Source organism: Paralichthys olivaceus, chromosome 13, assembly GCF_024713975.1.
Source record: "Paralichthys olivaceus isolate ysfri-2021 chromosome 13, ASM2471397v2, whole genome shotgun sequence".
NCBI lineage: Eukaryota > Metazoa > Chordata > Actinopteri > Pleuronectiformes > Paralichthyidae > Paralichthys > Paralichthys olivaceus.
In genome coordinates this window covers 2,054,465-2,078,971 of record NC_091105.1, presented here as the reverse complement: position 1 = coordinate 2,078,971, position 24,507 = coordinate 2,054,465, and the positions used below count along the sequence as shown (strand labels likewise).

The 24,507-nt window shown below is 46.2% G+C and overlaps 1 protein-coding gene across 6 annotated transcripts; it reads left to right on the top strand.

The window, feature by feature from the left end:
- Positions 1 to 1,650: 1,650 nt before the first annotated feature.
- On the top strand, positions 1,651 to 23,300 carry mtmr11 (myotubularin related protein 11). 6 transcript variants are annotated; one of them, XM_069537416.1, is made up of 18 exons: positions 1,651 to 2,179; positions 4,125 to 4,517; positions 8,419 to 8,488; positions 13,182 to 13,318; positions 13,438 to 13,507; positions 13,859 to 13,998; positions 14,372 to 14,456; positions 16,014 to 16,161; positions 16,528 to 16,615; positions 17,253 to 17,341; positions 17,590 to 17,717; positions 18,631 to 18,709; positions 19,200 to 19,270; positions 19,588 to 19,760; positions 19,924 to 20,094; positions 20,288 to 20,506; positions 20,860 to 21,177; positions 21,310 to 23,300. In XM_069537416.1, exons 3-18 carry the CDS (start codon positions 8,425 to 8,427, stop codon positions 21,766 to 21,768), a joined length of 2,439 nt encoding a protein of 812 aa, XP_069393517.1. In that variant the 5' UTR covers positions 1,651 to 2,179; positions 4,125 to 4,517; positions 8,419 to 8,424; the 3' UTR covers positions 21,769 to 23,300. The 6 variants fall into 6 exon arrangements, with proteins under 6 accessions (XP_069393517.1, XP_019964737.1, XP_069393518.1 ...); XM_020109178.2 differs by lacking the exon at positions 4,125 to 4,517; XM_069537417.1 differs by lacking the exons at positions 1,651 to 2,179; positions 4,125 to 4,517 and adding an exon at positions 4,591 to 4,663.
- Positions 23,301 to 24,507: the final 1,207 nt, after the last annotated feature.

The following is a 24,507-nucleotide window of genomic DNA, read 5'->3' as shown; positions in this document are numbered from 1 at the left end:
TATTAGAGAAACTGGAGACCCTTATGTAATATTGAACAGTTTCCCATGTGGTCAAAAATCCGGACCTCTCTCTAGTATAGTTCACGAGGACGCCGTCTCTCCACCTGTCCAGCTGCACAGAGCGCCGAGGGTCGTCTGCCCTGAGCTGAGTTTTGAGTTGTAAGAGAGTTACCGCTCGTTTGTTCCCACAAGTGTGGATGAGAGGAGAGAGGAGCCGATCCCCACGCTGACCCACGGCAGGATCCAGAAACAAGGTGCTGCAGAACAGAGGCGGGCTGGAGGGGCTCGCTCGACATTTGCTTTTGTTTGTCAGCGGGATTGTTTGGCTTGAAACACCAGAGGGTTGAGAGGTCAGTGGTTTTATGGGAACTCTCTCTCTCTCTCTCTCTCTCTCTCTCTCTCTCTCTCTCTCTGCTTCTTTTTAAACCTGCCAAGACAAAGTCTGAGAGAATCAAACTCTTCTCATTCATTCTCTCTCAGACCAGGATACAAGTGGGATTTTTACTGAATGTGTACACAACGTAATGTTGTCTTCACGAAACGTGACACACGATAAACTCATCAGTATATAAAGGTACACAATCAGTGTCACCACAGACAAACACAGGCTGGGACACGAAGCTGCTGCTGCTCTGTGTGTTTGTGAGTCTCTTGTTGTTTCTGTTCACTTTTGTTGTCTTTCATTTCACGTCACTGTGGATATGTTGTGTGTTTGACTGTGTGTGTGTGTTTGACTGTGTGTGTGTGTGTGTGTGTGTGTTTGACTGTGTGTGTGTGTGTGTTTGACTGTGTGTGTGTGTGTGTTTGACTGTGTGTGTGTGTGTTTGACTGTGTGTGTGTTACAGTGTGACACCACATCTGTGCGTTAAAAACAACACATCACCGCTTCTGTGTGTGTGTGTGTCTCTCTCTCCCTCTCTCTCTCTCTCTGTGTGTGTTTGTCTCTCTCTCTCTCTCTCTCTCTGTGTCTCTCTCTCTCTCTCTCTGTGTGTGTGTTTGTGTCTCTCTCTCTCTCTGTGTGTCTCTCTCTCTCTCTCCCTCTCTCTCTGTGTGTGTTTGTCTCTCTCTCTCTCTCTCTCTCTCTCTGTGTCTCTCTCTCTCTCTCTCTCTGTGTGTGTCTCTCTCTCTCTCTCTCTGTGTGTGTCTCTCCCTCTCTCTCTCTGTGTGTGTTTGTCTCTCTCTCTCTCTCTGTCTCTCTCTCTCTCTCTCTGTGTGTGTGTTTGTGTCTCTCTCTCTCTGTGTGTGTCTCTCTCTCTCTCTGTGTGTGTCTCTCTCTCTCTCTCCCTCTCTCTCTGTGTGTGTTTGTCTCTCTCTCTCTCTCTCTCTCTCTCTGTGTCTCTCTCTCTCTCTCTGTGTGTGTCTCTCTCTCTCTCTCTCTGTGTGTGTCTCTCCCTCTCTCTCTCTCTGTGTGTCTCTCCCTCTCCCTCTCTCTGTGTGTGTGTCTCTCTCCCTCTCTCTCTGTGTGTGTTTGTCTCTCTCTCTCTCTCTCTCTCTGTGTGTGCCTCTCTCTCCCTCTCTCTCTCTCTCTGTGTGTGTTTGTCTCTCTCTCCCTCTCTCTCTCTGTGTGTCTCTCTCTCTCTCTCTCTCTCTCTCTCTGTGTCTCTCTCTCTCTCTCTCTCTCTCTCTCCCTCCCTCTCCCTCTCCCTCTCTCTCTCTCTGTGTGTGTGTGTTTGCTTCACAGACACACATCACCGTCAGTGCTGAGTGTCTGTGGCCGGAGGAGGACTCTGTTCTGCGGGGTGTGCTCTGGTTGTACTGGCTGTGTACTTTGTGTACTGGGTGTACTTTGTGTACCGGGTGTACTTTGTGTACCGGGTGTACTTTGTGTGCTTTGTGTACTGGTCGGTTGCGGTGTCGGGACTCGGATGCGATGCAAACCTCCAGAAGAGTTTGTCTCGTCCGCCTCCAGCAGCTCGTCCTCAGCGGCCGGTGACACAGGAGAACCGCTACCGGAGCCCGGAGCTCTCTCCCCCCTCTCCCCGCCTGCAGCGGGCTGTCCTCGGCTCAGAGCAGCGAGAGGACGCCGGGGCGCCGCTAACTCAACCGTTAGCCGACAGGACCGCGTCTTTTCTCTCCGTCCGTGTCCGTGGGTTCGATTCCGCTCGAGTCGTCGTCGCTGAAAATGTTGACAGGATCCAAAACCACGTTCAAAGTGAGACAGATGCTTCCAGACATCAAGGTAAGTTAGCTCGACGCTAACTAGCTGCAGCACAAGCTAACTACAGTCTCTGTGTTGTTGTTGTTGTTGAGCTGCTCCGAACAGTGTCCACCGAGGCTGGGCTGAACTCAGGTCTGTGTCCTCTCTGTGGTCCGAGAGGACACAGAGAGGACACGATGAAATGAGACTGGATGAGATGAGATGCAGCTAAAGTCAGGCTTTCCATCTGTTTTCTTTTCTTATTGTATTTGTCCGAACATTGTGTCGCAGCAGCAGAGTCAAACACAGACCTAGTATTAGTGAGAAATAAAAGAAAACATATATAAATGCAATGACAAATATTAAATAATATAGAGATCTGAATGGGTTGCACAGAAATCCAGCTTCAGATCAGATAATCCTTTATCAGTCCCCACAACAGGGACATGTTCTGTCGCAGACAGTCAGAAAGATAGAGATCAATATAAGTAACATGTAGTTAAACATTACAATGTTATATCCAGTGTGAGCACATGAGCCTCTATGGTAGATCGAGGGAGATCGTGCAGTTGATTTATGATTTTAAACACTTTCAGGTGAAGGTTTGAGCTCTGCACTAAAGTCTCCTGACATTGTCCACAGCAGCTCCGGGTGAGAAAGCAAACATCGGTGTAAAGTTCTCCCGACTCCCATTTCTGTATTGTTTTGTACGTGTCTGACACCGGAGAAAAAAAGTTTGGACCCGGATCCACGGACATTCTTCGGAGTTCTGCTGATCTCGTCCCCCCCGCTCGAGGCCAGGAAGCAGCAGACTCTGTCGTGATGCAGGAAACATCGGCCGTCGTTCACCACGCTGAGCTATAAATGGAAAACGGTTTTGCTGCCCGGCTGGATTTGAGAAGCTGCGATGCTGCACGCCTTAAAGAGGCCAGAGAGGAGCTGGTGAATCTTAATCACCGCTCATGGCCGGGGGGGGGGGGGGTCCCTCATATTCACAGAATGAACTGCACACTCATAAATATCGTTTCATCAAGATTCATGAATCATTCCCCAGATATTCGGTGAAAACATCCCACCACAGTGTGAGGAAAGAAACAAAGTCCAATGTTTTCTTCCTCCGCCCCTCCACCGAGTTTCGTGGGAATCCTTCCTGTAGTTTTTTTGCGTATTCTCGCCGACAAAGAGAAGAGACAGGGACGATCAGAGAGACACAGACCTTCTCTGTGTGCACACACGGCGTGAACGTGTCTCCTGGCACGCCGTTGTGCTGCCTGGCTTTTTTGTTTCCCCCGTGGTTATTCTCAGCAGCCGCAGGGGGAAACAGTAACAGATGCCTCTTTACTCTGCGAGGCTTTCATGTGGAGTGTGTGTGTGTGGGGGTGTGTGTTAGTGGGGGGGTGCGCTGCTCAACATCTGGCTGTCGCCATGGAGACAGCAGTTGAGAGTGAGAGGGGTTTGAATTACCTCACCAGAGGAATCCCATGTGTTTCTGTACCAGAATGTGTCTGAGGCTCAGATATGGTCGTGTGTGTGTGTGTAGGTTGTGTAGATTGTGTAGATTGTGTAGCAGGCCACCCACACCATCTTGTGGGTTTCACTTCCATGAGCTGGTGTCAAGACTTTTTCTAGAAAATCTCATCCAGTCAGAGTCTGAATGAATCTGGACCAGACGATCTTCTCTTTTATCACGTTGAGACGATGAAGCCGTTTAAATCTGACGGATTATTATTTTTATGTATTTATTTTTTATTAAACAGTTCGATTTGTTGCAGTCAGCAATCATTCTGCGGTGATTCATTCTGCATCGAACTGAAACAACAGCTGAACGCAGGATATTACCCATGATCCCCAGCTTCCTGACCCAGAAGAGCTGCGACTGTAACAAGTGCACCTCTGTTTAGAATTCTTCATATTTTAAAAGTTCACTGGCTGAATATTTGAATATATAATAAACATATATTATATAATATTCATCTTTTTTTTGCAGGAATGCATAAACGCAATTCCGCACTCCAAGTCAGTGTGGCATCAAACTCATGCAGCTATTGTGTGATGAACAAAAGGGCAGCAGAACCCCCGAGTTCTCTCTGTCTGCATCTCCAGCATGAAGGGCGCTGCAGCACAAAGCTCCACAGAAGCCAAAATGCCAGAGGACTGATCATCTGAGCCTGATAGTAGTGAGCCACAGCTGCACGGTCACCCACTCCCACTCCCACTGGATCCAGGCGTCACATTCACTGGCAGCCACTGAACCTCTGGAGCTTCTTAACGGGGACACAACAATGGGCTCCTCTGAAAACCAGCGCAGATTTATGGTTCCGTTAGCGGCTGCATCGATCTGACGTTGGGGGCGATAATTAACCGGGGGCACTATTCACCAGTGAGAGAGCTGTGTGTTGTGTGTTTTGAGTTTATAGAGTGGCTCTGGTGATTTCGCTCTCGGGAGCTGTCGGAGGAGAGAATGTACCAGCCTCGTCTGTGTGGGGGTTTCTACGGGCTCCTTCTTCTTCTTCCTCTAAACAGACTGTAGGTGTGAACGGATCTGCCCACATGAGACACACTTTAATGTTTGAGTCTAAACCTCAAACATCTTATCGTCAGGTGACCTTCGAACCGTTCTGTACTGACCTGACATCAGCAGCTACACTAACATCTTTGTGTTTTTACGGGCCAATGAATCGTAAATCATTCAGGAAGGAAACCAATCAAAGAGAGCCACTAAGTACCTGTTTGTTGTGCGTCTAGAAGTCTAGACCGATGCTGCTGCGCTGGTTGATGCAGTCTTTTGTGCGGAAATGGTAGAGTTAGATATTCACTATAGTTTGAAGCAGAACATTTAAATACTGACCACCAGAATTCCCAATTCATGAAACTTTAGTTTATTATTTGATCCTGGGACCTTTTCTGTAAGTTCTCTGTTTTCTCATATCGACTTGTGTTAATCCTCTCAACCACGGCAGCATATTTCCACCGAGGACTTCATTCCACCGTGAACCTCTGATAACATTCAATGCTTTTTCCTTTTCGCTTGCCCTTGGCGGTTTTTGTTTTCGGTTCGTGTGTTCTGCTTCTCCGGCAGCAAAAAACATTTAATCGCCGCTGAAGGAAAGACGAGGAATTGAGGCAAAGGCTTCTGGGATGTGTGAGGTCACAGTACATTATTTATGTTGACCCAAAAACACTCGTGCATTATTCTGAAGGGAATGAGAGGAAATGCTTCAAAGTGAGCTGCGTTTAGCAAAACAACCTCATATCGCTGTCTTTGCTTCAAAGCCCGTTCACACTGCCCGCACTCAACAGAGGAAATGACAAGGACAACACAAATAAGCAGGCTGAGTCCCTTTTTAGTATCATGAATAGTGTGTTAAGCTCATGTGTATTTTTATACAAGTAGCAGCTTTAAAACGCAGAAGCAGAATTGTCCATTTTAAAAACAGATGTTGGTCCTCTGTGTTTTTTTTTTGGATGTCACTGTAAATATTAGTCATGCACGTAAAATAAGATTTGAAGACACAATAGATTTACATTTAAGGGATAGAGAGGCCGCAGGATACAGCTGTTTCTTCAGGGTCCCAACTGAAGCACAGCCTCTTTCGCTTGTTATTTGGGGAAAAGAGAAATATGTTCCAGACCCAGAAACAAGCACGCTCACTGCAGAAGCCTGGCCACAGTAGCGAGGGGAAGCCATGAGCAATGGAAACTGCAGTAAACCTTGGCTATTGTCCCTGAGGATTATAAGGGAAGGAGCAGAGAAGGGCAAAAGTGGGGCAGAGAGGCGGACGGAGGGGAGAAAGCGGCAGTGAAAGTGATATTGTGGGGACGAAGAAGCCGCACAGTGAAAGCAAAAGTGAAACGTCAGCGAAAACACAGCCCAGGAAATATGTTTTTGAAGTGATGTGTGACTCAGAGGCTCTTACTTTAACCACATACTTTTACGTTTATGCCAAGACTTTATCTCTTTCCCATTTTTCCTTATCTCTCTTGCCCACTTTACCTCTCGAGCATTAAACTCACGAGCAAAGCAGAAATGCCTGGAATCCAGAAATAAACGCCTTTGCTGCAGCTCTTGTTAAACTGTCACAGTCACAGCATCCATTCATCTAGTTTTGGATTGTTTGCCAGAGGGGGAGCCGCTCATATCGGCCTTAATCACGCTGTGTACATATCTGAGGAGTACTTCACCTTGTGAATGGCAGTGTTATCTACTTGCCTCACAAGACCCTGAGGTGCAAGTTTGTCAGCCTCGACAACCTTCCGAGGACAGATCTAGCGGACGAGACGTATGAGTGGAATAATAAAACAAGATCTGACGTCGTTGAAAGTGGAAAAGGAACTCAGCTGTGGTTTTTCTGTGGGTGTTGATGCAGAGACAGAGAGAAAACAGGGTACATTTAAAAACCATATGGAAATAAAACAACGAACAATTCTCTGGCAGGAACTGAGCCTTATGAAAATTTAAGTGGAAAACAGCCCTGGTGCTTTTTGCTGACTCGTGGATTCGTGCCTTTTTAAGTTCAGTCAGTTAAATTGTCGGAACAAAATCATATCAAGTTATCGGAATAAACAGCCTCGAAGCATGTGTAGGAGAGATGTTTGTATTCTTCCAGTTTCATGGTCGTCGGGTGTAGGAAACGTCAACACGCCCACTCGCCTACTGTGAATTTATAGAAAATGTTTTCTCTCGTGGACTCACTCAGACATTTTCTGGACATTTAACTTGGGTCCTTGGATGAAATGTCCAGACTTCAATGCATGTCTGAAATCAGCTTCATAGTTTGAATGCCTTGCTAACTTGTGTATTTCTGCTCATGACAACACAATCTTTGAATTTGTCTTATTTTGGTTTTATAAGAAATGTGGGAAAGTGTCACTTAATTGTAAAATGTACAAAAAACTTCTTTCTGAAATCTGCACAGTTGACCTGAAGAGTCTTTCCGTCCCTCAATGAGACGGTCAGACGCCTTCGCATGCAGTGAAAACAACCACGTATGAATAAGTGTGACTTTACTGCCTCGACTCGGAGCAAAGGTCGTCTTTGTTAAATCTTCCCAGTGTGTTTTTTTAAAGGAGGCCCACGCGCTTAAAGTGTCAGGTTTTCACGAGCAGGGCCGCTAACACAGAACTCACCACACTGCAGAGCAGTTAGCACAAAATTGGCGACTCAGTGGATTGGTTGTTATTGTTCAAACATCCCTGCTGACTCAAAGAAACACTGATGCTTCACGATAAAGCCGGTGCCTTAACTGCAACAATGAATAATGGCCTCATTGTGGGTCCCACTCGGCCGGAGCTGCTGAGAGAGAAAAGCTTGAGTGTGTGAAACGTATAGTTTTCTTGGATATCAACTCGAGGCTCTAACTCTATTTCTGTGCTAATATAAAGCTCGTTCACCACCTGTATAATCATATGGTCGTCTCACGTTGCAGGGGTTGGCACGTTCCGGGGTTTTCTAGCCGATAAACGTAAATGGCCTCCGTAAGAGGGGGTTAGCAGCAGAGATAAGTGGAAGCATATGTGCTAGTCTGATTATAGGAACCTCTGCGGCTCTGTGGAGTTGGACGGACTCAAGAACGCAGGACTCTATGACTTTTATAGAAAAAAGCAGGAACAAACAGAGCGAACGACAACATGGAAACTAAGAATCACGGAGCGTCGTGCGGTTGTTTCAGTGTGTGTGAGAATGAGTCCGCTGAGACGAGCCGGGCTTTGTTGACCGAGGCAGACGCAGCCATAATTTAAATGTAATCAACGAGACCAAAGGTAACAGGAGGCTCAGTCCGTGGGCCGAGTGTGTGATGTCCACGTTTGTATTTCCTGTGCACAGGTTGAAATTGAGGCCTGTTCTCTGAAATGAACTCTGCACTCACGTTCAGGGTGTCGGAGTTCTCGTCAGGTGGTTCACAAAACGATGTGTCCTGAGATGGATGGTTTTGACATTTTGGTAAATCTGCTTTTTTTGGTTTCTTGTCAAGCGTTGAATGAAAAGGTCAGTATCTTCCTGAAGCTACCGCCTGTAGTTGTTTATCTTAGACTGAGTCCTGGCTCAGTCCAAAGGTAAAAAAGAAAAAGTTGTTCTAAGTTCATATTTTATGGGCAGACCATTATGTGGTATCGATCCTCTCACCCGACACGCAACATGAAAAGTAATGAGCAGCTTCTGAAATGTCCTTTAAAATTACAAATGTAAGCACCGACCATCTTCTGCCCGTTGCTCTGGTATGTAAAATAAAGACAGTTGCTGTGGAAACCGACGTTGAATGTCAGCTGTGTTTCTCTCACAGGAGAGGATGCTGAGTCAGAGCGGGCTGAACGCAAGGAGCCGAGATGTGTTGGGACTTCGCTGCCTTCCAGGTAAGATCGTCAGGATCATTTATGAACCTTTTGCAAAGTGAATCAGTGTGTAGCACACATCACGGCCAGTCCAGCACACCACACCTATAAAGCTGCTGAATAATACAACACCTTGCGGTGCGGACTTTGGTTCACAAGCTGCTCCAGCATCATATAAAACATCAACACTCAATAACACGGGGTAGAAAACTGCGGCTGCTGCACGCGCGGTTTAAAATGACCATAACGTGCCTGGAGCTGGAAAGTCACAGCACGTCCGCTGCCTTTCGAGATGGGAAATCATCTGCTGGAATCTTTTTTCACTCAACAACGAGAACTTCCCCCAAAGAATAATAAGTATCTTCAACCAGCCATTAGGGGACTGATGTCTGTGAGTGTGTGCAGTGTGGAGCAGCCTGATTGAATTTAAGGAGACTGTCGGGCCTGTGTGCACTCGACTGAGAGCCATTCCAGTTTATAGTGTGCGGAGGAGTTGTGGTGATAAGATTCGCACTGTGAACCTGTAAACGTGTGTGAGGCGAGTTTATGGCGGAGTGATGCCTCCTTCTCTTTCTTTTTCATACTTCATCTTTTTTTCCATCCTTTTCAGTCATGAAGTGTTTTTCTCACCAGTGAAGCTGAGTTTTTAATATCTCAGTATTTTTGGATTGATGCACAGTTGGAATTATCAGTTTCAAACATATACACCAACATCACATGACACACATTTTCCTGTGTGAGTAAACACACACACACACTCGCTTCCTTATTTCATTGACTTAGTCTAATTTGTTTTCCAGTCGTGTATTTTTATCGAATACTTTCCAGACTGTGCCGCTGCCTGACAGCCCTCACACAGTTCCTATTCTTAGCTGGTAACATTTCGCTGTGAAATGTCGACTGACTCTACTTCACATTTTTTCCCCTGCTGGCGTTCAGCTCCATCTCCATCTCCAACAACACTGTACAGTTCTCATTCTTTCCCCTCTCCACCTTCATTCCAGGCAGATTATACACACTGCTGCCCACGAGGACCTGCGGAACATTAAGAGAAAGACGAGGACAGACGTGTATTGCAGCACATTCATGCCTCTTCTTCGTAATTTGCCGTCTGAAGCTCCTCTCTGAACTGAAGTTACTCACCATGAGTCTGCAGGAAATGCAGCATTTCTTTCCACTTTGGGCGTCTTTTAACAGTGGATTCATATTTTGGAGCAGGGAAACCTGGCTCTGTGCTGCGGCTGCCGTGTCGAGACAGTTTCCCTTTCAGACAGGAAGGAGGCGCTGACGTTACGAGTGAAAGGGCTCACGTTGCACCTGCGGGTTGCGTTAAGGACTAACTTAAATTCATCCTGCCTCGTACGAGAAGCAGTGACAAGTTGAGTGAAACCACGTGGATGGCGAATCGGTGATATGTTTGCAGAAGTCGTACTGCGTTCGTCAGTAGTTAACGGGCGGGGCTCAGCATCCGCGGTGCTCTCATGTGACACAGGGACACAGGGCTGCAGAAACCGAGCCGGCCTACGGGAGGGCGAACAGGTCAGCACAGCTCCAGCAGCCATAAGTAGATCATGTACCTTTTCAGTGCTGAGTGGGTAAAGGGGGTGTTCATTCACACACAATGCCAAGAGGCCAGGAGCGACTCCACAAGCCTCTTTCTCCACAGTCTAGTGTTACTGTGGGATTTATGGACTGTCAGTCAGCATTATGCCTCGTTAATGACGGACAAGAGACCGGAGCATTGACGTATACTCAGATCTCCATCTTGATATTGGAAAAGGTTTCAAATTGTCTTTGTTTCTGTGACATGTTAAAGTCGTCACTTGAAACCGTTGTGTTGCAAGAAATGGAGTTTGGTGGGTTTTTTTCTGTTGCTCTCGGCTGTGCCAGCATGCACGGTATTGTTTTCACCCCTGTCTGTGTTTGTGTCTGTGTGTGTGTTTGTGTCTGTGTGTGTGTGTTTGTGTCTCTGTGTGTGTGTTTGTGTCTGTGTGTGTGTTTGTGTACAAAATAACTCAAAAACGCATGCTTGGATTTTCTCTAAACTTGGTGGGAACATTAAGTGGGATGGGATCTCCACATGATTACCTTTTGATAGCACACAGTGAAAGCAGCTTCTATCCACCGACTGTGTTTATGCTGAATTCTTCATTGTTATTTAAACAGAATGTTTCCTCATCGGTTAGTCATCATCGCCCCCCCCCCCCCCCGTATCCGTATAGGTTTAACATATAGTGCAAGCTCTTCCTGCTCTTTACTCTTCATCCCATTGGAGGATTGAAGAGGGCAGAAACCTTTCTCTCTGCACGCATTCTAGTTTTAAAATGAGGAACAAATGTGGGTGAAAGCAAATAAAGCAGAGGCTTGAGTGTGTGGTTCAGATGTCTCTCAGCTGTATTTTCTCAGGCTGATCCTCCAGGTCGCTCTCTCCTCATGTCCGATTCGCCGACCACAACGTCAACAGAAACAGCTGAAATATCAACGGGGGAAACTCAAATTTAATTATAATAATACAAACTCAACGTCTTGATACGAGCGTATTAAATAAGTTCGTGAGCTCTTCTCTTTAAAACTTTCTTGAATTGATTTATTAAACATTGTTGTAGCTCACACTTTATTAGTGAAGCACTCTAACTGGAGCTCTGCAGGAAGAGCATCAAACATTTTATTCAGGACATCAAACACCTTCAATTGTTCAGCTGACTCATAGATTTCTAACTAACAGGACCACAGGCCTCTGTCCCGTGTCTTCCTCTCCCTTTCCCCTCCAGCTCTTAAATCTCCAGGCTTGTGTTTTGCTCTGTTGCACCCTGGGAAGACGTTAAAATGACGCAGGCGAGGCCACAGATTGTCCTTTTAAAAGACAAACTCTCGACAAGAGTTCACTTGTGTTCACAGTCCCCAGCATCTTAAATCTCTGCTGCTAGATCGTGTGTGGTCAGGTTTAATTGATAAGTCCGACCTCAGCTTTTTATCCGTGGTTTTCGGGGCTAGAGGGTAAAAGCATAATAACAGAGCGGACCCAAAAGATTTAAACTCCTCTGGTGCAATCAGCAAATGATGGTGTTAGAAGCAAAGTCTCCTCTTCCTTCTTCTCTCTCAGCATAAACAAATGTTTCATGTGTAAAAAAAGGTTGTTTCCTGTTTGTGCGTCTGTATCCCCCCCCCCCACACACACACAGTCATTAAGCAGAGACCGGGCTCAGCCCAACAACGGCTCCACTGGCGTTTACGACTTTAGGCCCGTGCAGGTTCTACATGTGCAACTGAAGGTTTTTTTTTAATGGTTTCCTCAGAATTTCACATTTTGTTTTAGTGGAAACATCGGTCCCGTCTTTTGAAATGAAATAAACGCTTGCGTGTGTCTGGCCAAACCGCTGCGCTTGTCGTGGACAAAAAGTCCTTTTTTTTTTTTTTTGCCTACCCTAACCCAGACTCTGTTACCATGGAAACCCACAGTCGAGCTGGCATAGGCTTTGTATTCCAGCAAGAGGCTATTGTAAGTGTGTGTGTGTGTGTAGAGTGTCAGTGTGTGTGTGTAGAGTGTAAGTGTGTGTGTGTGTGTTCTTTGAGAGGTTTAATTGCACATCTGTGTTTGTGTGTAAGAATTTTCTTTTTGGGTGAAAAGGTTTTTTTTTTTAAATCTTAGTCGCCCTTCACACATACAATAACATATTTTTCATTTTGTTTTCGTTCCAAATTAGAGCTGAAGAAAACTGCTCAGCGACGCGTCTCTGTTTTCTCTCTCGTCATTTTTATAGATCTTGATATTCGAGGTTTCACTTGAAGTTGCTGTTACACAGAACGTCCGAGTCGCTCACATCCTTCCTGCTCTTCACCGAGGGAACGTGCTGTTTGTTGCTCCGTCATTGATCTTTGCTTACACAACACAATGACAAGATAATGCCATTAGCTTCCTCTCAGTGTTGAGGATGATAATATTTTAAATCACATTTCTGAAGTTGCAAAATGTGGTCGTTCTCGTGCCGCGTGTTGATTTTCAGCTGCACATTTGGAAAAAAAACACGAATTTGTTTTTCACTCATACGTTTTACGGCTTTTTGACAACATCTTTGTTGGTGTGTCATTCAGACCCGACAGTTCCTGTCATGTGATGTGTGTGTGTTGCTCCTCCCTACCTGTCTGCCGCGGCCTGAGGAGCTGAAACAATAGGCAACGACAGGAGCACACATCTTTTTATTTAAAGGGGCTTGTTACACCCACTCCCTCCAGCCTACACTCAGTGAACTTCCATTGCCTGTTGTTTCTCCGTCTGTACACTTCCTGTTATTTACCCTCACCACAAGTTACCCCACCCAACCCCAATACACGCTCAGTTATGCAAGATGAGAGGTCAAAAATAGTCATAGTCCGCACGGCACAGTTCAAACCTCTGCCCAGTGAAACCACCTTTAACTTCTCTAGACGTTATATTTGGATCTGCACCGATATTCACACACTCATAGAAATCAGTCCCCTACATATTCCTGTTTTTTTTTTTTATCAAGATAAATAAAATGAAACCTGATCCACACGAAACTGAATTTGCTTCTTCCTTGACTCGTACCTAATCTTGCTTCCAATCAAACACACAAACCGACCGACAGACAAACGGACGGGGCTGAAAACAAGCAGAGGCACACGGACCAAACTAAAACCCCTCTCCTTGACGTGCATTACCCATAAATTCCATCGTGTAACCTCTGATCCACAGGCGAGTGTGTTCTTCAGAGAGCTGTTATGGTGAGGAAGAAGCTGACTGCCAGGGAAGGAAGAGGCTGGCTGTCTGGGACCCTCTTCTGTACTCACTTCAGAGTCGCCTTCGTGCCCCAGGACGCTCCCAAACCCGATGTGAGTTATTACACAGTTTACAGTATCTTTTTTTTTTTTTTTTTTAAAAACCATCCATGTGAAAACATTCAGAACTGAAGAATGTTGTAAATGTTTTCCTGTAAATAACCATGATGCAGGACAATGCAGACCCGGTGCTCCTGGGAGATCACGATGTGGCTCTGGCGTCCATAGAGAAGGTTGTGGTTGGTAAGTGAAGCCATACGAGCACGTTTTCACTCTGAACCAATAGAAAGTGTTTTAAATTTGTGCCGTGACTCAAGATTTATTGACTGTGTGACACTCCCTGTTTGGGTTCAGTCACAGAGTTGTGTAAAGTATATGATGCGTTCTGCTGGAATAACACTGAGGCTAAAACTAATAATAAAGCTGACAGTGAAAAAACTTGGCCCGTCCTCGTTGTTAAGTTAATCTTAATGCCGCCTTCACTTGATTAACTAAGAACTATAGGTACAATATGTATATAAGCTAAAGATATAAATCTCTGAGTCTCGACCCATTTTTATTTTTATTTAAAACCCGTCCCCCCTTGTGTCGCAGTGGGACCAAACAGGACGAAGCTGGTGTCCCCGAACTCCTCGCTGAAATTCACTCCGGAGGAGCTGGTGCTTTACTGCAGGGACATGCGAGTCGTCTGCTTCCTGTTTGACCGCCTCACTCCTGACGCACAGGTCTTAGAGGTGTGTGTCTGTCGCCTGGTCATATTTAAATATATTAATGTACTGATATCGTTTCTGTCGTTACACAAGCTCATGTGTAGAACTAATGCTCACAGGCAGGAATTGGCTGTTAACTTTTTATTTGAATTTTAAACATCCAACTGCGTGTGTGTGTGTGTGCGTGTGCATGTGTGTGGGGAGTGTGTGTGTGTTTTGGCTTGGATCCCAGGCTCTGGTTACTGTCACACTGTACATCCGTTCTTTCAGAGCCTGAAGACCTATACCTAGAGAAGCCGATCTGTGCCATAGACCACTGATCTGATGCTGTGCCCTCCATGTTGAAAGCTGACGACCTTTGTCATGTTGATGCGCTCCCTGTTGTTCCCCTCCTCAGATAACCTACACCATCGCCAAGACCTACCAGCCTCTGAAACCGGGGTCGGTCTTATCTTTCCAGAACGCTGCTCTGGGGAGTGTAGGTGAGTACGTCGATGTTCGGATCCACAGTCTGTCAGTTACCAACCAATATCCTGGAGGGTTAAACCTGAGCCAGACAACAAACATGATAGCAATCATCACTTCCGAGGAAAAATGGAACATCTCTATAAAGTATTTTTATTTGTGCAGAGTAGCCTTCGTGTGTTTTCATGTTTTGCGACAATAAGATGATTGTGGGTTGATGAATTTAAACATTTGTCATTCAGTCTGTCTCTCATTCTGTTGTTTTTTTCCCGTGCATATTTTCACTGTGATGAATATTCATGAAATAACAGCTCAGTGGACGTGAGAGCCACATGTCCGCATGAATCTGGACCACAGCATCAGTGTGTTCGTGCTTCTCCTGGTGTGATTTGATTTTCACTCAGTCCAGCTCCAGAAACAGATTGTCCCCCCCCTGACCTCTCCTCAGTTTCATCTCTTTCTCTGCCGTTCTTTTCCTTCTGGCAAACTTAAGTATCTGCTGCCATCTTTAACACTGGGGAGAATGTTAAGCAGGAAACATCACGGTTTCTCTGCAGACCATAATGAAAATGTAGACCTCACATCCCCTCTCGTTGGCAAATCAGAAACATTCTCTTTGGTGATGACGCAGTGAAAATACTGTCTTTGAAACCATGTCCAGATGTGAGATGTGGTTTGAAACGGAGGCTCACTCGGGGCTTTCTTCAGGGCTGGTGTTGACAGTGATGGGGGACAGATCAAGCCGCTGTAATTAAATGTTGTGGCGTCCAAATGTATTTCAACAAATAGGAAACACACTGTACTGTTCTCTTCAACCTATACAGGGAAATATTAGCCTGTCTGCACAATACATCATGCTGTGTTAAAGCTAAGCTAGACTGTGGCGGACTCACTGTCAGCTGCTGGATAAATAATGCAAGCGCCCCCCCTCCCCCCCCGGGAAACAAGTTAGGATAACCCACAGCTCAACTCTGCCCTACGGGTCAAGTTTGTCCTGGGACGTGACCATCGCTCTGTACCACCGTTCCCTCTCGCACGCTCCGTTTTTCAGACATGAAGTGAGAATAATGAATAATGAAACTGTGGAGAATGTCCGGACTGACTGACGAACACTGTTCCCTCGGTTGACTTGAATATCTGTAGTTCAGTCCACGTCTGAAAACAGCGACTGAGACAAGCCAGTGCCGCAGATGTGACTGTTATTCATTAACAGACAGCACATTCACTCCAGCTTTGTCGTTTTTTGATCTCACAGCCGTCTGTGCCGGCCTGCTGAGTCGACCATTTTAGAACAGCTGCCGATTAATTAATTAATTAATATCCGTAAAACAACATTAAAAGAGGGAACAACTGTCTAAACCCCCCCAAACCAACTCTCTGATGTTCAGGGCTGATCTCTTCCTAAAATGGCTGCGTACTCTTTTATACAGAGGATGATTTAAAAAACCAATATCATCAGACTGTATCTGGGCTCTGCAGAGTCACAATCAGAATAATATTTGCACTGTGTTACATCACGATGTTTTATTCAACTGAAAAACAAACAACTCAACCGAATCCTTTTCCGTCTCTAGAAATGAAGCAGTTTCTAAGCAACCGTCGTCGAGACACCCACATGAACTGGTGTGAGTCGGCCTCGGACTTGGAGCAGGAGCTGGAGCGCTGTGGGGCCAGTGGCTGGAGAGTCAGCTCAGTGAACGACCGCTTCGAGATGTCCACCAGGTAAATTCACGCCCGAGGTGGGAAGTAGCTGTAGAGGTGGAGTTCTCTCAATGTGCTCTCCCACGGTTTGTGTGTTGCATCCTAAGCAAACAGGCAAACGAGAAATGATGAGTCAAATTACACCGGCCGACAAAACAGGTTTCTAGAAATGTGTGATGCGTATATATTATCGAGTCCTCGACGGGAACATTTGGGAAGCTGTGTTTTATAAATGAGAATCGTTGACAAAGCCAAGAATCATCTTGTAGAAAAGACACAAACTGAGACCACTCAGTGAATTAATGTGCATCTCTCACATGTTACCAACTCCTGTCACACTTCTGTCTCTACGTCATCGTTAACTCTGAGCGTTTTGTTTCCCGACAGTCTGCCGAGGTTCCTTGTGGTTCCACAGAAGGTGTTAGACACCGAGCTCAAGAAAAGCTTCGCCCACTTCAACGAAGGACGCATCCCCGTGAGTGCACTTAGCATCGAGATACTGATTCAGCCCGCCGCCCCGTTTACCACTATTCGTTTTTGACACCGGTCCATGAAGTCATTTCATAACATGTGAGCAATGTTCCTCCGGCCGCACTTATCTTTGTTACGAAACATCCGGAGTCTGAGGAGTTAAGTTGGAGTTTGTGTAATTCCAAAACCAAAGAAGAGACGTACAAACCTCTTCTACATTTTGCTGTAGCGGTCGAGCTTCTCAGAAAAAACTCAATTGGATTTTCAGGATGAAACACATTTTCTAGGTCACAGCAGACAAAGATAGAACAAATCTGATTAGCCCCTAAAAGCTAAAAGCTCAAAAACAAGTTAGACTCTTCGTTTTCTTGCTTTAGAAAAAGAGATGATTAAATTCTAATCTAATGTTGGGACATGAGAAAAAAACTAAAAAACATTTAGATTCTTCAAAATAAGCACTCATCCTTCCCCAGTGTAAATTATTATGTTTTATAGTATAACATTTCTCAGCTGCAGTCATCTCCCACAATGTTTTCCCTTATTATTAACATTCCTGTGTCACAAATTACAAGACGAACACAGACGCAGTGGATTCCTTCAGGGAAAATACACAGAGGATGAAACTGTTCTTCCCGTTTCAGCGCTGGTGCTGGCGACACCCTCGAGGCAGTGATCTGCTGCGAATGGCCAGTTTCCAGAACAACATTTATCACGAGAAAGACGACATCAGGTTGGTGTTTTTTTTAACGTTTATAACGTTCAAACACTCAAACTTTGGTCTTAAAACATTAAATGAAGTCACTGTTTCAGCCTAAACCATGATGTGGAGCCGTTAGAGGAAAAACTCTTTTATTATTTTTTATTATGAATTTCTGAAACTGCAGAGTTTACAGAAGCTTGATGCTTCAGTCAGAAAGGCGGAGTAAACTTTCGCTGCTGTGGATGCAGATGTTGACAGCAGGATGTGTTGCTCTGCAGAAACCTGGAGATGATCCTGTTCGGCTGCCAGTCGTCTCTGTGTGTGGTGGTGGAGCTGGGCGAGGAGCTGCCGTCGCCCGCCGACATCCAGCTCGCTCACAGCCGCCTGCGCGCCCTCTGCCTGGGAGGTAGGGAGAACGTGACGAGCAGCTTTATTTACGTTTGACCTCAAGTCCCATTTCGAAGGGTGAACTTTACGATCAACATGTCAGAATTACATTAAGCTCGTTCAGGGTGTTGGTGGAAGCTCGGAACAGACTTTGTGATTCAGACTTTATTGTTGTTTTTGTCGTGGCTGCACATTCCGGTGGGTAAGTAAGAACAAAGATAACAAAACCAGTGATTGTCTGCGACTACTGGCCCCGGAACTGAAATGCTGACCCACCTCTCTCTCTCACACACAGACAGACACACACAGACTCACACATCTGTCAGCTCTGTGTTGTGTCTTTTGTGGGCGAGTGCTTCATGGCTCAGTGGATTGTTCTGTGAAAACAGACGCTCAGATGTATTCGGTGTTTTTGGTGAAGACTCAGTGGGTTGTTAGTTTTCACAGCAGCTGAAGAGAGAGAGGACGTCACATTTAAGATTCGTTTCGATGATGATTATATTGAGCAGGTTGTGTAAAGAAGTTCTCGGATGTTAAGCGGTTGTAAATAGATGAAAACTGCTCGTTCACTAACAGTTTAAATATAAAACGACCACAGTGAGGGTCACATGTTTGTGTTTATCTCTAAGATGTTGAAACATTCAGAAGAAGAATTGAAGACATTAAATTTTACTTGGTATTTTTAACAAAATTGGCAAACGACTTTTCAAAAGGAACTCTTTAAGGTCTGGAAGATGTATTGAATTAAACAGTATTAATACATAAACAGAGTACTGACACAGTAAACCATCTCATTGTTGTGTCCGTGGTCTTGCACCAGTTTTTACATTGAAGTCCTCCCACATGCACACGCTCCTTCTTCTTCTGTGGCTCATGCTCTGGTAGTTATAACGTCTGAATGTGATCTGTTTTATTCCTGTTTTGACTCGTAGATATCTCCACATCTGTGTCGGTGCCTGATGACAAGTGGTTATCTACCCTGGAAAGCACCCACTGGCTCGACTACACAAGGTAACGGCTCCGATCGGCCAAGTCTGGCAAAATATGCGTACAACCAAAAAAAGGCAGGGTTTTCCAGTTCGGTTTTATTTTGGAGTTTTCATCGTTTCATTGTTAACTGACTGAAAAACTGTGATTTCAGGCCCTAAAACCCTGAGAAAATATTACATATCAGTGTATTATCTTCTGAACTTATTGATTTTCTCCCTAGAATTGTATTATTATTACTTAAAGGTACTTTCTATATATATACATATATATATATATATTTGGTGAATATGTTTTTACCAAAGGTGCATTAAGCTGCATTTAGATCATTCAACTTAGAACATTTTTTAAGCAACACGCGCGCCTTAATAGTATCTTAATACTTAACTCCTTATTTGTTAGACTCAGTATTTGTACAAAACATTTTTGTCACATGAATGTGTTTCCTTCACATATTCATATATTCATCATATATATATATATATTTTCCCATCAACCTGTCCCCTGTCTCCAGGTCCTGTTTGAGGAAAGCTTCAGAAGTTGCCTGCTTGCTTCGTGGCGGTCACCTGACCGTGGCACTGCAAGGTGAGTCACGTGACCCAGGAGCCCGGCTCACATTATTCAATCCATTCATTATTCACGGAGCCTCCCTCCCATTAATCCCACATCAGGGCTCGCCTTGAAGTAGCCACAGGGACGAGCACGCTGTCAATAGACCTCCGTGCAGCGTGAGGACACGGTCGCACCGTTCATTACATGAAGCAGCACATTCATTTATCTTGAGACTCGAGGGAAAAGTCAAATGTTTGATTTAACTGGTTTGAACTGGTGACGGTCTGTTAGTGCCACGAGGTCTGAAGCGAAGTTCGATGACCTTTTTTCCTCATGTTCGGCTGTTGCAGAAGCGGACGACCGGGACATGAGCTGCGTGGTGTCCAGCCTGGTGCAGGTGATGTGTGACCCCCACTGTCGGACCCAGTGTGGTTTCCAGAGCCTGGTGCAGAAAGAGTGGGTGATGTCCGGCCACCGCTTCTACAGCCGCATCAACTACCACCGCGACAACGACAAAGAGGAGGTGAGACTTTGCAGTCTGGTGTTGGATTCCCTGTGACTCTTTCAACCGCTCTGCCTCACCTCCCACTGTGGGGCTGCAGCCGAGGACAAATCTGTCTTCTACCTCGTCTTCCTGACCTCCAGCGTCTCTTGTCCTCCATCCCTCCCTCCCTCCCTCCCTGTAGGCTCCGGTCTTCCTGCTCTTCCTTGACTGTGTGTGGCAGCTGTGGTCCCAGTATCCGTCTCGCTTCCAGCTGACAGAGGACTTCCTGTTGGCCCTGCACGACAGCATCCACCTGCCTCTGTTCTCCAGCTTCCTGGGCAACTGCCAGCGAGAGAGATGCAAACGCTCCCAGGTACCCGACACCTGAGTTTTGGTTTTGGTGTCTCTGGACTGAAAAAATGGCCATAAAGGCTGATCTGTGAATATTATCATATTATTTCTATTTACAGCCGATACGACCTTTTGCACAAACTTGCAGAGAAAAGAGCATTCATCAGAAAATGTGTTTTTAAAAATTGTATAACCTTATTCTCTGCTATGCCCAGAACAACGGGCAGTCCTACACGCCTGTGAATGGTTGGAGAGACGCCCTTCATCAGGACTCGTCCTCAGATCCGTCAGACCCTCCCCTGCCTCCCGTGTGGGACTGGGCGCTGCAGTACAGCAAACCCAGACGAGACCGCTTCACTCAACCCGTCCCCCCGACCCCACCGCTCCAGCCCCTGCTCAACGGAAACCTCAACACAAACCCAGACACGCACAAGGTAGGACCGTTCTTTCCCATGATGCAATACACCCTCTGGTGGCCATGATCGGGAGCTGTCAGTTTAACAACAGACGTCATCAGATGTTCATTTATTTTCAGTTTTGTACATTGACAGATATTAGTTCAGATCCTGTTTGTTGCTTGACAACACATTGTATTGCAGAGGTATTTTTTACAGTCGGTACAGTTTAATGGGTCGTCAGCGTCTGAGTACTTGAGTTACAAGTTCCTGGGAACTTGTAACTTCAAAACAACGAAACACGTCTGATCCAGGTTGATGATTATGTCACTGAGTTCTTTACATGACGAATTGTTATCGGTAAAATAAACTCTGACTCTTCTCTCCCTCAGCTGACAGACACCACCCCCGGCTCGGTCGTCCTCCTCTCTCGAGGAACCTTCTCCTGTCCCGCTAACCTGCTTCCCTGGCGCAGCAGCAGCTCAGGCATTTACAAGAAGAGCCACCGGAGGGCGCCGTCCTCCGAGAGCGTGCCCGGCCTGGAGCGGCTGCTGAAATCCTGGTCCCTGACTGAGCTCCCCCAGGGCCCCTCTTCCACCTCTGGATCTCAAGGACCACTTGACCCCTACGAGCCTCTGCTGCCCCTCCTTATGGGGCCCTGCATGGGTCTGTGGAGGGAGTGCTACCTCCGGGGGGCGCTCCATGCACAGGTATAGAGGAAGCATGCTCTTGAAAACAGTTTGAACAACAACCATCACCAGACGTCCTGGAGGTTTGATTCCAGTGATGATTCACTGCTCTGTGGATGTTTTCAGTCTGACCTTGTTGCTTTTCACCCTCAGGCGTTCTCCCACCCCATCTCCGCCAACCACCCCCACCCCGTGGAGCGACTCGCCAGGGAGGTGCAGCTGCTCAAAGACAAACTGGCACAGGTGTCCACCACCGCAGAGGAGAACTCGCCCGTCAAGACAGCCGAGCGCCGGCGCACCGACACCAACCTGAACCAAAACACCAACAACGGCACCTTCCTCTTTCCGGCTTCAAGGCCCCACGGCACGGGGGTGACCCGGGCGACGCCCCCTCCTACCTCCGCCAACCACCAGACCTCTAGGGGCGCTCCTCCGCCAGCCGCAGCCCCACCATCCAGACCAAGCCACAAGGACAATAGTGGCGGCGGCGGCAGCAAGCACACCTTCCTGTTTGGGCACTCTTCAGCAGCAGAGGCCCGTCCTGACCAGCGGTACCACCCAGCGCCCAGTAACGCCAAGCTGCCAAAGAGCAACGGATCGATAGCTTCCTGATGACTCGTCGTCACTGTTTCCGTTCCACGTCCTGTCTGCACCAAACTAAGTGACCGTGTGGCGTCATGAGCTGAGCAGAAGGATGAAACGATGAGAACGAGCCCTTTACTCTATTTATCGTCTGTACTGTATTTAAGAAATGTGACAACTGTTTTATATTTTATAGAAACAAAACACGGTATTACGTTCTTCGTCTAATTGAATATATCGAACGGCAGAGAAGCAAAAAAAATCAAACGAGCATGGGCTGAAGATGCTTGATAATGAATAACATGTTTCAAAGCACAGAATCTGAAACTGCTTCAACTCTAGAAACGCTTCGAGACAGAAAGACAGTTTCCATTTTAAGCGTCTTATCATACAAGTGTTCCAGTGACCTGAGATAGAAGGTGGTGGTCGAGGACTCAACGCGGTGAATGGACAAACCACGGCTGTTCACTGGTTTAACCTTCCGCCTGTGTGACCACCAGACTTCGTCTCTGGGTTTTTTTTATTTCGTTTCTCGTCTCAGCTCACGGAAAAGCAGAATCTCGTTTCTGAAAACAATCATTTCTGATTTTTTCAGCTGCAGCAGCTGCGACCAGCGACTTCACCGTGGAATTTAGGGCACGAGAGCTATTTTGGTTCTGCTCTCATATCTCTCCTCCTGCGCGGAGCGAGAGAGGCCTATATTCAGCTCAGTGTTATGTTAACCTCTGTGTGTCTGGATGAGGCCGCGCTCACAGAACATTACTGCCGTGTCATGACTGGGGTCACGTCAGGGCTTTGCTTTTATAATCCTGTAAAACGACCGAAGTGTTTTCTGACCAGAGTGATCGATATCTGATGTCTTGTGTGATTTCCGACCAGGTTTAGTATTAATTTGAGACATTTTCGTTGGAATTGAAAATGAAAAACATTATTGTTGCTGTTCTGATGAAAGTGAAGAAAGGAAGCAAAGAGAAGCTTAAATCTCCACCTCTGTTTTTCCTCTCCTCTCCTCTCCTCTCGGGGGGTGTATCGGTGAGCAGCCGGCATTCAGGTCAAGGACTCGGAAGTGTCTGACCGTCTTTAATTCGCCGTCTGCTCCTGCGCCTTTAAATCCAAACAGGTTGTCGTTCGCATGATGTGGACGTCAGGTCGATGCACTGGCGTCATTCCCACGGACGAATGGTTTCATTTTGTTATGTATTTAAAAAAAAAGCCTGTTTTTCTCGTCGTCAGATGCGACTGATGTCCACCTTCTGTCTAAAGGTACCTCACTTGATAGCACTATGAATTATTCAATTGTTCTTCATATTTATCGATGCTGATATCGGCTACAATTCCAGAACTTTCCAGGTGTGAGTCCAGTGCGTTCCTCGTCTTCCATAGAAAAAAAAAACATCGTCCTGTTGCAGAGAAACTTTAATTCGATCTCCTGCTTCTGTTTGTATCTTTGTGTAATTTAATGTTTTTGGTATGAACTTCACTTCAATTTGCCAGATGTACAGATGTTTTGTATCAGCATGTTTTCATCCTGATGAATAAAAAGAAAAAGTGTTATCGCTTCACGAACTCTCACCAAAGAAAAAAACCCAGCCCGTTCTTGTACACAGCTCACAAACTTTATTTTCTAACAAAATAAATATTTACAATATGATCTGGAACACTTAAAAAGCAGTAGAATTAAAATGTAAAAAATCCTGCATGATGTGTGGAGTCAGAGTGAAACTCTCTGAGAGTCAATGTGCAAAATGCTCAAAGCTGGAACAGGAAATGTACAAAGTAAGAACAGGAAAATGTTAAATATCCAAAATATCCAAAACACAGTCGCTCCGCCTCCAAACATGTCACAGGTTTAAAACATGAGTTGGTAGAAAACTTTGACGGATCATCACGAGGAAATCATAACAGAGCCCCCTTTTTATTTTCTGCACATTGCGTCACTTTAAACCTACGGATGTTGACGTCATGCATTGTCACGTTTCACCTGAAGACCACAGACGACAGAGCGAGACCGAGCAGAGCGACACGACCTTTAGTTTGCAGTCCCAAGGTCTTCGCCTCGTTTTTCACGGCAGTGCGTTACAAAGAAGAAGAATCAACCGGGTCGTGCAGGAGCTGAGAGTTCACCACCACCGACTCCCGTGCTCCTTCCCCGTACACTGCGGCTCCTGCAGGAGGCTGTAGGACCCGCACAAGTACCCGGAGGAGGAAGGCCCCAGGCCCCCCAGCTGCCGGATGGACTTGCACATGGGGCAGGGGTAGTCGGACAGGCCCTCGATGTCCTCGAAGGCCAGGTTGACGATCTGGTCGCAGCAGGGGTCACAGTACAAGTGGCCGCAGGAGAGGCGCTTCAGACGGGCCTCGTAGGTGATGCAGCACTGGCAGTGCGGGTGGTCGGGGCCCAGCGACAGCGAGCCGGTCAGGGAGCTGCTGTCCAGGCTGCCGGCCTGACTGGAGCTCAGCTTGGTGGGAGACCTGAGAGGGACGAGGACAGAATGAGGACAGGACGAGGACAGGACGAGGACACTGGATCAATGGAAGAATAATCTATTCTCCTTGATGAGTTAGAGATTTGCTGTTCTGGGTTGATACTGTTTTCAAAAAAGATTGTTGGGGAAGTAGAATAAACTAAATACTCAAATAAATAAAACAAACCCAATCAACAATCATAAAATAAATCAGAGCGGCTCAAACTAAACACCTTCACCCGACACTCAACCTTATAAAACCAAATTTACATTCACTCTATTCCCGATGTTTGATCCAGATCTG